Raw genomic sequence first — 12333 nt, forward strand, 5'->3', positions numbered from 1 at the left:
AAAATTTGTCACGTCACTATGGGACAAGTCCTTAGGCCTTTTGCTCTTAAAGTAAAAAATTTCAAGACATGAAATACCTAACAATTTTTATTAAACTATTAAAATAGGGATCCTAGAAGTAAACCACGCTAGCCACTCAAGAGAACATATTTAGAACTTTAAAAAGAAGTCAAATGATCTAGATAGTTCTACAAGTAAAACTAATAGCCTACTTTAGCTTTCTAGGATTATTTCTCTTAAGTATTTAACCTTAATTGTATGTAGTAGCCTTTTGGAAGACTATTTCAGAATACTGAAAGTCCTGTCTTCCATTGATTCAACTGAGAGTATCTTCCAATCCTTCATATCTACATGGTGTTTTGAGGTTTTCAAAGGGTTTTCACAAGCATCATCTCATTTCAATGTCACTATAACGAGGTGAGGCACACAAGAAAGTTGTTACTCGTATTTTCTGAGGAGGAGGCTGGGGGTCAGACTAACAAAAAGCCTACAGCTATATATATGGCTAATAAAAGGCTCAGGACTGAAATACAAGCTAGATTTTCCCACTTCTAATATGTAGTTATCTTCATTTTGCCATTTAGACTCCCTTAAGCATATGCCTTTACATCACAATTTTAGTTGAAAACTGGAATTAATTACCATTCCAAAAAATAACTCAGAATTCACCTGAATTTCGTTTTGTCTATACAATTCGAGATGGCAAAATATTTACTCTCCAATGTGCTTTTTGCTGTGTTTAATGTAGTCTTGGTCAGAGCTTACTCAACAACTTTAATAACATGTTTTATATGAAAAAAAAGACAGCATAATTTAGTTAAAATGTGTTTTAAGCAAAAAAGTTTGTATTTTTAAAACTGTCATTAATTTTACAAAAGTTCAACTTGCAAAGGAGTAAACATCGAAGTAGGTGGCAAATGGCACAGGAAATTCTCCACCCACCCACCCTTTTCTCCAGAAAAAACTAACATTCAGACAGGAAGAACAAGATGGCCATCATGATGTTCTAGTAATTTCCTGGATAACAGGAAATGAAAGACTGGAGATGTTGAGCTTTAGATCAGTTTGCTTTTTCTCTGAATAGGCTTATTCATTATTAACTGATAAAAGATAACACACATGTAATATTAAAAGCTAAAATATAATGGTTCCACTGTGATGATTTTCAGCATCTATTCAACTAGAAAAGAAAGTTTACTCAGCTTCCCCAACTTCCTGAAATAATCGATCTTCTCGTTCATTTCAGTACTATGTTAAAAACTTTTTCTTTTTACACTGTGAACATCAGGTTCAATAAGATGCTTTGAAGGGCCAGATAATAATCTCCTTCATATTCAACATCACTGCCTGTTCAGGACATGGTGATCAAGAAATTTTTATGTTATGACGGGGCAGATTTCTTTCTCACTTCCACAATTCATTCAAAAGACTATTTCAAGCATACAAAAGCTAAGATATACCGAAGTCCAGCTTGGACCCTTTTTTTTTCCCCAGACTAAACGACTAAACAAGAGACTTTCCCCCTAAGTGTGATTTAATTGAAAACACTAAATCAACTTCAGGTTTATTTCATAATATGTACAGTAATTAACAAATTACAATATAGTGAATCAATTATGTTAATTCCACATAACTTTAAAAAGTCATGCAGTACATAGTGTGGTATAAACAAACACCCTTTGTCATATACAAAAAAAAATGCATTATTATGAGAAATGTGATTACTATCTTCGTGATTTTATACATACTTTAAGGTTTCCCCCCCAGGAGTCCTTCATAAAAATTTAAAGAGTTTACTAATCAGTTAATGCATTATTAGGAAAGAATAAACATTATTAGTAAAGTTAGATTACTAGTAATTAATTTTAAAATTACACCAGGAACAGGATTAAATGTATTTTTATGAAATAAATCTTTAGTTAAGAAAATAGTTTTGAAAAAAGAGTTCATACTGAAGGTATGCATTAATTTTGTCAAATTAGTTTGTACAAATCAAGTCAAATTTATTACGCTGAATAATGAAAATATGCCTATCCTTTTAATACTCATAAATAAGTGCTCATATATGTAGTATTTATATGCACAAGTGAAGAGATGTTAACATGTAAAAATATACTGTTCTTCCACTTATGGGAAAAACATAGATCATTATGTGGACATCAAATTCAATTTTAAAATGTCCAATTCAAATCTACATTCAATCAGCACAAATACTTAAGCAGAGTATTTTTTGTAAACAGTTAAGAAACAAATCCTTTTTTTTTGTTTGTTTGTTTTTTCAGTCAAATCATCTCTACGGGGAAACAAGCTACTTTTCAACTTGGCCGGAGGCTTCAATTTTTATTCCATCGAATCCAAAATCCACCAAGACTTCTGGGTAAACAAAGTGAATGCTTTTAAAAGTGCATAATTTCCAACTCATCCACTTTAAATATTATGCAATTCCAGTTCATTAGCAAGAAAAGAAAATGCACTTGGCTATAAAAATATTAAGGAATGTTATTGAAAAGAAAAGGCTATTTGGTAGAAGTAACTACAAAAATAATTAGTTTAAATCTTTGTAAAGCTTTAATGCAAGAACATCACAGTACACTTTCTTTCCAAAAACCTTAAAGCATAATCAACTCCAAATTATAAATATCCACCTTTCAAGTACTTGAAAAAGAATTGCAGCAAAGTGTCTCTTAAAAAATTAAGTAAAGAAGACTGATCATGCAGGTGTTAATCTGCTGACACTTTGTGACATCCCTAACTGCCTTGTGTTGTCATCTCTGGTTCCATTGGTAGTAATTAAAGGCAAGGAGCCATTCTGAAATGCAGGTGTAGAACAACTAATCACACCAACATTTTCATCTTCCCCAGTGTCTGAATCTGGTGTTGTGACTTCACTGTTGTGGAGTCCCAAAATTTCACAGACTGCTTGAGGCAATTCCTAGGTAGAAAAAAAATAATGAAAGTTAATAGTCATGGAGAAGAAGGAAATTGTAACAGTAATTTTTGTAATGTTTAAAAAAGCATATTTCATTCAAAGCTACTTTAGCAGGCTGCTTTATCTATTAAAATTGGTGTTTAGATCCTTGAAGAAACAAAAGTATGACAACAAAATAGGAATTCTTGTAAGAAATATCCTAGACAAAAATACAACACGGAATAATGATTTGGTTTGAACTCAACCTGCTGAGCATTAATTTTGCTTTTTAAGGAAAAAAAAAAGTAATTTTACTTTGTAAAATAGATTAAAAGTCCAATTAGTAAAACTTAATAGAACAACCAAAATACTATTCATTTAATTATTTCTGATCATCATCTCTATTTCTCACTACTGCAAATGTAATAGAATGCCCTACTCTGCATTTTCTAATTCAATTGAATAATTTATCAAGGCTTAGTTAAATTTTGTTGCCTCTCAAGTCCTCTTAAATGTTTTCAGTGATGTTTGCTACATTGTCTTAGTATGTGTTATTTCCCAACTGGCAAATGTTTTCAATCACAAGAGATAATCCATAATAGTAGCCAAAAAGCTGGCCAGTGCTTTCCTTGGCATTCCTAAAACTATCACTTATTTATTTTGCCTCAAGTAAAGAATAACTCCTCTGGCTGCAAATTTCAAATTCTTCCAATTCTTAAAATTACTATGGCATACCTTGCATTTGGTCATCTGTATAGAAATTGCTTCTGCCTTGCATAGAACATCTTCCACATCAATTTTCATGGACAACTCATTGATATGCTAAAATGCATTCATAAAATAAAATTACAATCAGAAATTAGACATATCATAATATGCTAACATAAAAATGTTTTCAGTTCTATCTCAATGGTAATAAAATTCTTACCATTCAAGTATTCAATTTATACAAATATTTTTCCTACCAAAATGCTTAAATTTTCTATCCTAAAGAATAGTATTTACATTTATGGAATAAGTTCAGTAACTGTACAAACAATGTATAACCTATAAGAAAAGGAAGCTACTCTCTAATTTAGATAAATTTTATGTTTTTTGTTAAACATAATTTTCGCTTCATCCAAGAAAAAAAGTGATTAGTACATATTTGTTGCATTCTCCCATCTGGGTCTGGAACTTCTGCGATGATTCAAACACAGGTTAAATTCTTAAAATAAAATCTTTTTGAAATGACAAGAGCATATAGTTAAACACTAAAAAGTAATTACTTTTCATCACTATCTTGCTTTGCTAACAAGGATTCCCATGGAGGCCAACATTTCCAAATGGGCTGAGAATAGGTCACCTTCACCTGCCTCCTTTATATCAACCATTATTAAAGCACCTCTTTTGTCCAAGGCAACCCTTTAGGCTCTAGGAATTCCACTTCAAAAACCACAACAGTCAAGGAATTACAATGCTCTACACTCCACTGGAGGGATACAACATGCAAAGAGAAATACCTACAAGTACATACTGAGGAGGTGGAAGACAATAACAAATAAAAGATTTCACGGAGGAGCTGACAGCTAAGCTAAGCCTCAGAGGATTGGGGAGGGGGGCGGGGAGGACTGCAGAAGAATTAAGAGTCTGAGGAAGACTTCGGTTGAGCTTATTTGAAAAGCACAAAGGGGGAATGAGTATGTCAAAAAATGTTAATCTAAAGGTCTAATTTGGTGGGGTATACAGCATAGGTGAAGGGGAACAGGATGAAACTTTTTAGACACAGACAAGGTGTCTTGCTTTGATTTTGCTTGACTACGAATATTTGTCACAAGGGTTTTTCCTTTTTTCTTTTCTTTTCGATGGTAGTAAGGGTAGGAGAGAAAATAAATGCTTGTTAATTGGAAAAAAGAGAATAGTATGAAATGAGGCTTAAGATAGATTCTAAAGAATCTTAATGTCAGGCTGCAGAAATTCTATACAGGGTGCTCCAAAAATTTAAGTACAATTTTAAGCTTATATTAAAGTTTAAGCCGGAACGTTCTGTATCATCCTCAAGACAATAAAGAACCACGAAAGATTTCCAAGCAAATGAGTGACATGGTTAGAGCTAGTCCTTAAAAGCAAAGTTTCAGCTGTTACCACTCTCTTGAATGACTGAGAGAGAATGAAAAGCATAGGTCATGGGAGTTGCAGCTGTTGAACTAGGAAGCCGGAGTGCTGGAGAAGACATCAATAAAATTCCACAAAAATGAACATAGGGACTGAGAGATTCCTTGAAAAAGGAGGACAAGAAGCCTGGCAGAAACCAGCAACAATGTTAAAGAGGGTAGGCAACACAGCTTCTTCTTGCAAAGCCTGAAAGACCACTACTCCAAGGGCTCAACCACAGTGGCTTCCCTGCTCTGCCCACTTCTCTGCTCTATTACAGAGGTGCAAGGAGTCACCTCTACAGGTGCAAGAAGCATCTCCAAGATCATCTATCTATAAGTGACCTCCGAGTTCCTTTACAATGCTAAAATTCAATCATCATAAGTGAGAAGTCAGTCATAGGACAAAGCTGTAAACTCCTTGGGGTACAAGATTCTTGACGTCCCTACCACCACTCACACCTGGCAGTCATCTATAGCTTTGAGGAAGGAAGGAAGGGTTGAAGATTTTGTGAGTTTTGCAGTTAGATCCCTATTGTTAATGAATTCTGGGTAAGGGTATATGTAAACAGTTACACGCATATGGAAGTGAAATGTTTTCCTTTCTTTGTAGCACCAGAAGCAAAGGCATCCAAGCCAGGCTCTTCCAACAGGTGGTGGAAGAGATGGAGAAAAACTCTGTCTACTGTTTCTGCTGGTGAAACCAATGAGGCTTTCTCTGATGACAAGATCATAATTATCAGCTCCATTCATGTTTTGTATAAGACATATCTGAGGAAATGAATGTGGCCTAAATTTGAAGCAATGGGTATACGATATTATAACTTGAAGCCACTCAAGAAATTTATTTATACTCCACAGCAAAAATGTTCTGTATGTCAAAGTCACCAAAATGAAACAAAGAAAATCTACTAAATACTAAGTCAGGAATGTGTTGAACTTATTAATAAACTATCACATACCTTAAGTATTTCATTGAAACCATAATGCTTTTCTATGATTTGCTGCTTTTCAGATTCTAGAATAGCACAGCAAATTAGGAGATGGAAATTCTGACAAGGTAATTCAGTCCACATTACCTATAAAAATAACAGAAAATTAAATAAATTAAAAATTAAATAGAAAATTAAATTATTCCTAAAGTTTCTAAGATGGATTTCTAAAATTTTGATTCCTAGAGAGACAATGCTATGCTTTACGTTTACATTAACCACAATGCCAAACACAAAAAAATTCTCACTCAGTAGCCCTATATGCTAGTAGGGAAGTATAGAAAGGGCCTCTTTGTAATCAAGCAAATGAACTAAATGAGAATAATTCAGAAAATATCAAGCTGAGGTATTCTGAATAGAGAACATCTGCAAATCATGCCACACAGCCAAGTTTGGCAAACTTATTTTGCCTCATCTATAAAACTGACATTCTCTAAAAAGTTCAAAAGACCTATGGGTGTGGCCAAGCCAAAGCTTTAAGGCTACTTTTTACAAGATTTCTTCTGACTCCTCAAATTCTTCATTTTAATTATTTCTCCTATAAGGGACAGGCTAAGCCTTGGGAATATAAGTTCCATTATCACAGCTTTATAGAGGAGAAAGAGTATATAAGTATGGCTGCACCACCAGACACCCAACCCTTGTAGAGTGGTCTGTCCAGTTCAGTACCTTCCTTCCAACACTGAGGAGAAATTTAAATATCTACCCCATGCAATGAAACACGAGGCATCATGATGAGTGGACAGTGCCAACTCTGAGGCTGAGGACAAACAATGACTGTGAGATCATGGGCAAGTCACAAAACCTCTTAGTACCCCAGGCAGTTCTCTAAGAGCATAAATTACAAAAAGAGTTAATAATCTACACCAGAGTACATTCAGAAGGAGTGGTGATAAAAGGTGAAACATACCTTAATGGGTATGTTTGAGTGGTGACTCTACTGCAATATGGACAAACAATTCTTAAGTCCAGCTCAATAATATAACCTTTAAAAAACTATTTTCCAGAGTGATACAATGACCATGTATTTTAATTAAATACGGTATTTCTTTTAATCATGCATAACTACTGCAGCTTGGTGGAACAGTACAGGGTGTCCCTAAAGTCTAGACACATAGGAAATCTCATTGACATCTCATTAACTGTTTCACCGAAGACTGTTGTTCAGCAACTTCTTTTTCTGGGGTATACTAAAGGTGTACTCAATGAAAATTACAGATGCAACACACTTGATTGAACCCATAAAGAGCGAATGTGCTAAAATTGATGGCAATGTGGAGTTACTACATCGAGTTCATGTGAATCTTGCAAAGCGCATCAACCTTTGCATCACAAATGATGGAAATCACATTGAAAATGTTATTTGTTAATATGCCAATTAAATAAAACATTGAAAATTTCATTCATTTCATTTCTTGAAAACATGTATTTCTGTCTATGTGTCCAGACTTTAGAACACCCTGTAGAGGGTAGTAGTAGAGTGCTGGGCCTGGAGTCAGGAAAGCCTGAGTTCAGATTTGACTTTAGACACCTACTGTGTGACCCTGGGAAATTCACAACTTTTGCCTCAGCACCCAGGGTTATTGTGAGGATTAAATGAGATAATGATCATAAAGTACTCCGCATAATGCCTGTGTAGGTGCTCTATAAATGCTAGCTAGTATTAATAAAATTATTCACATCACTGACATCTGTCCTTGCTAAGCCTGGCCCCTCAACTTGTACTCTGGCCCCTAGGCTTTCCCATCATTTTGGGGAGCACAGCCCAGCAATTATTCCTTCTCTTTCATCTTTAAACTCACCCTTTCTACTGTACTTTGTCCCCCACAAACATGCTCAAGTCTGCCCAACCATTAAAAAAACAACTTTTTAACCTTGCCATCTGCTCAAGCTATCAGCTCCCTCCTAGCTTCACTACTTTTAAGCTGAGTCAAGAAACATTCAAAGTAAATTCCATTTTAAAGTTTAATTATAATGCAATTAACCTCAAAATTTTCACTTAAAATATTCTAGTTAGCTAAGGCAGATTTAGTAGCTATTTCTAATATGTGATGCTTCCTTTGTATTTTAATAAGCCTTAATCTTTTTTTAATGAAGTAAAGTTGACAAATCATGAAAAAGAACTGATAAACATGAAAAATAACACCAGTTAAAAAATATATCAATTCTACTTCTAAAATTCATTCTAGAACACAGAACAATCTGATAACTACATAAAGCAATAACAATCTTCTCAGTCTGAACATGGTCCTCTCTCCTAGTAAGGCACAAGGATGACTAGGAAAGAGTACTTTTGAAGAATATCTGGTACCAATAATTGGCATCGTCACCACAGTAGAGGTTTATTAAGTGGATAGGCTTGCTACTCTCACAATGGACTTAATTTTCCCACTTTTTGCTGAAGATATCCTCTGTGCCTCTTTTTGCTCTGGTGTGTATTTAAAGATAACCTGACATTATACCATTTGTTCAGTGTAAAAAGGTGAATGTAAAAAACTTTAATCCTCTGGATTTTAAAATATACATTAATCCAGTATACTAATCACTTGGTGTCTCCTCTGCACAGCTGAACAAGCAGCTACCTTTACTTAGAGCATCACAGCTATCCCACAAGCTCATCTGTTTCAGAGCCTCCAAGGACTCCGGAGTACGAAGTACTCTGGTCTAAACTTCTTCTTGGGATGAAGCCCTCCCAAGGCACTTGTTCATAGCTCTAGCAGCTCCTGGTCAGAAGAGATGGTTCCAGGGTATGCCTGACACTACGTTCCCCTCTTCCAGTCTCTGGTGGATTTTGATAGACTCCCAGGGACTCCAAAACATCTTGGATGACTCTGAGCTTCACACTTCCATGGGCAGACCAGTGATGTAGAAGAAAAGATTACAAATATAAAACCCTAATACATTCAAAAACACTACAAAATTCCAGTTGTACTCTACAGAACAAAGTTTATTTCTCTGGATAATAGAAGTGAAGATTCAGTAAAGATAAAATACAGTTTGTTACCTCCCATAATCGAAGAATATCTAGAAAGCTAAATTCCCTTTTGAATCTAATGAGAAGCCAACGGAAACAAAAATAAAGGTATCCTGAGTCTTGAGATTCTAAAAAGAAAGGAAAGAACAGGTATTTTAAAAGCAAAAAGCATGCTGTTGTAGCATGTGTGATACTGTAACACATTATAGAGCTATCTATGAAACTGATGACATATTTAGTCCAGGCCATTAAAAGAGAAGCGTGTTTGAACATGTATTAGTAATTATCAAATAATGAAAACTCACAGGTTAAACTGTAAAAGGGAAAAAAATCAGTTGCATATCCATGTACATAAATATTAATGTGCCTGTGTGTGAATACATACATCTATGTATACACATACATACATATATAAATGCATTTCATTCAGTGAATCACTGTGTTTTTTCTAGAGTACAATTATAAAAAGATGATTCTGTTTCAATCATTTTCCAAAGATATCTGTAAAATTGTTATAAGCATGCTGTTTTTCTTAAGAGCTCCTTATATTTTTTTTTGTAAACAACCAACTAAAATTAGAAATTAGTTTTGATTCACATATCATACCTAAGTAACTGCAAAATCCACTATCCAGCAAGCGAAGTAAGGTACTTAGCTGAATTAACTGGGTCTTCATGCCTTGCATCTGTTCTTCAAAATTCTGGTGCTTTAAAAGGAAAGAATGATTATGGCTCCACGGAGGATAGAAATACTTTATACCATCCAGATAATCACATATTACAAAAGTGTCATTTATAAATTCAATCATGAACTTATCATTGTTCTGTTAATATCTGGGATAAACATTTAATTCTAAAATAAAGCCTACAAAGATGGAAAAAAATTTGGTTTCGTTGTCTTGGCAAGGCAAATTTTTCTTCTTTTACTCTTTTCTAAAACAAAATGCAGAGACATCATCTCTGAAGTGAATAATTCATATACTTTCCATCTAGAACAAGAAATTTAGTGTGAAAGTGTCATGCAACTAAACACAGGAACATTAAGGAAAACAAATAGTTGACAAATTATTTCCCTTCATTCTAAATATCTCAAATTATAAAATGAAATCAACTCCTAAGTACTTCTCCTCCTCATTAAATTGATACAAATGACTGGTTGCTTAGGTGCATTCCTTAGATTTTAACAATTCCTTTGATCCATTGGAAACTATTATAATAAGCTTCCATCATATAAAACTGATATATATAATAGTAGAATTAAGGTTCACTATATGTTAGCATTTAGAAAACAGGTAATCATTACAAGCCACCATGGGATCAGTAAGAACAAGATAAGCCCATTCTCCAAAATACAAATAGTCAAAGAATATAAACAGTTATTTTTCAAAAGAAGAAATGAAAGCTAGCAACATCATATGAAAAAAAGCTCCAAATCACTAATAATACAAGAAATACAAATTAAAACACCTCTAAGATTATACCTCACATATACATCATACTGGCAAAAATGACAAAAGATGAAAAATGTCAATTGTTGGAAGGACTATGGGAAAACAGGCACACTGATGCTCTGATGGTGGAGCTATGCACTAATTCAGACATCCTAGAAAGGAATTCAGACAAAAGGAAAGGTTTCAAAGAAACCTGGGAAAATTTGCATAAACTGATACTGAGTGAAGTGAAACTAGGCCCTGGAGATCAATTTGTACCGTAAATATCAATACAATGCCAAATCAGGATGCCAGAGAACCAATAATAAAACAACACATGAAAGACTCAAGGAGCAGAACGAGACATACATTTTTGGACCTAGGCAATATGGGTATTTGGGGTCTTTTTTGTTTGTTTTTGGTTGTTTGTTTTTTTTTTTGTTTTTTTTTTTTTTGTTTTTGCTTAACTATGCACATTTGTTACAAGGACTTTTCTTTCCTTTTTTTTTTTCCAATGGGAAAATTAGGAGGAAGAGAGAGAAAAGAAGGGCAGGGTAGTGATAGATATGGTTGCTTAAAAGAAAAAAAAAGAAAGAAAAGAGGGTCATTGAAGCACTTTTTTAAAACACACAGAAGGAAGGCCAAAAAGAATCACAGAAGCAGAAAAGCTTTGAAAGTTACATGGGGAATTTTTTGGATTTTAAAAGAAGCACAAGCTGTACACGGTGATTTACAGATGTACAAGCCTCTTTTTCTCTATTATATATAAGAAAGTGCTCATTTTATTCAGTATTGATTAACAAATAAAAAAAATTGTTTTTAAAGCAAACAATACCAGCCTTCAAATAATTCAAAAGCATACTATTTCTTGCCCAGGAGAAACAAAATTTAAATGTACCCAAGTTTAATAGTAAAATAGCATTTTAAAAGTTTAATAAATTGTGGGCTATGTTTATTTGAGAAGTGGAGACCAGATAAATCAGCAGACAAGAAGAGCTGGATGAGAGAAAGAAAGGAAGCAGAGAAACAGGAAAAATGGAAAGGAGACAAACTAAGAAAAACTATAAAGGATAGCAGTAGAGTGAAAAAGGTGGGAAATGTTATTGCTTGCTCTAGGCTGCAGGTAAATATTTCTTATCTCAAAATGATTTTTAAAAAATAGTTCAGTAGGCTATTTTCATGTGCACCCAAGCCATAATATATGAAACATGATGAAAATTTGAGGTTTGTCAGAGAGATCAAAAAAAGAGGCAAGGACCTATTTGCACAAAAATATTTATAGTAGCTCTTTTTGTGGTTCCAAAGAATTGGAAATTGAGGGGATGCCCATCAATAGGAGAATGGCTGAACAAGCTGTGGTATGTGACTGTGACAGAATGTCATAGTGCTATAAGTAATGACAAGCAGGATGGTTTACGAAAAACCTGGGAAGACTTATATGAACCACTGCAAAGTGAAGTAAGCAAAACCAGGATACCATTGAACAGAGTAACAGCAATACTATACAATGATTGATTGTGAATGACTTAGCTATTGACAGCAATACAATGATCCAAGACAATTCCAAAGGATTCATGATGAAAAATGCTATCCACCTCCAAAGAGAGAACTGATGGAGTCTTAAACGCAGAAAAGGCATATTATTTTTCACTTTCTGCATTTTTTGTGGGTTTCTTTTCCTTTCAGTCTGTGTCTTCTGTTACAACATGACTAATACAGTAACATGTTTTGCATGATTAAACATGTATGACTTAGAGAAAATTGCTTACTGTCTTATGGAGGGAGGGAGAAAATTTGGAACCCGAAATCTTAAAAAATGAATGTTAAAAATTGTCTTTACATGTAACTGGGGAAAAAAATAAAATATTATTAAAAAGTGAAAAGAAAAGAAAATTTGA

At 34.0% G+C, this 12333-nt stretch overlaps 1 protein-coding gene across 1 annotated transcript in view; it reads right to left on the minus strand.

Moving 5' to 3' along the window:
* Positions 1-1528: 1528 nt before the first annotated feature.
* TBC1D15 (TBC1 domain family member 15) overlaps positions 1529-12333 on the minus strand; it is an 82439-nt gene continuing 71634 nt past the window's right edge. Inside the window, exons 13-17 of the mRNA XM_036759611.1 lie at positions 9613-9712; positions 9037-9134; positions 6003-6119; positions 3644-3730; positions 1529-2932 (exon numbers count right to left, since the gene is read on the minus strand). Coding sequence (XP_036615506.1) covers positions 2711-2932; positions 3644-3730; positions 6003-6119; positions 9037-9134; positions 9613-9712 — 624 coding nt within the window. The 3' untranslated portion in view covers positions 1529-2710. The remainder of the gene's footprint in view (positions 2933-3643; positions 3731-6002; positions 6120-9036; positions 9135-9612; positions 9713-12333) is intronic.

Source organism: Trichosurus vulpecula, chromosome 5, assembly GCF_011100635.1.
Source record: "Trichosurus vulpecula isolate mTriVul1 chromosome 5, mTriVul1.pri, whole genome shotgun sequence".
NCBI classification, from domain to species: Eukaryota; Metazoa; Chordata; class Mammalia; order Diprotodontia; family Phalangeridae; genus Trichosurus; species Trichosurus vulpecula.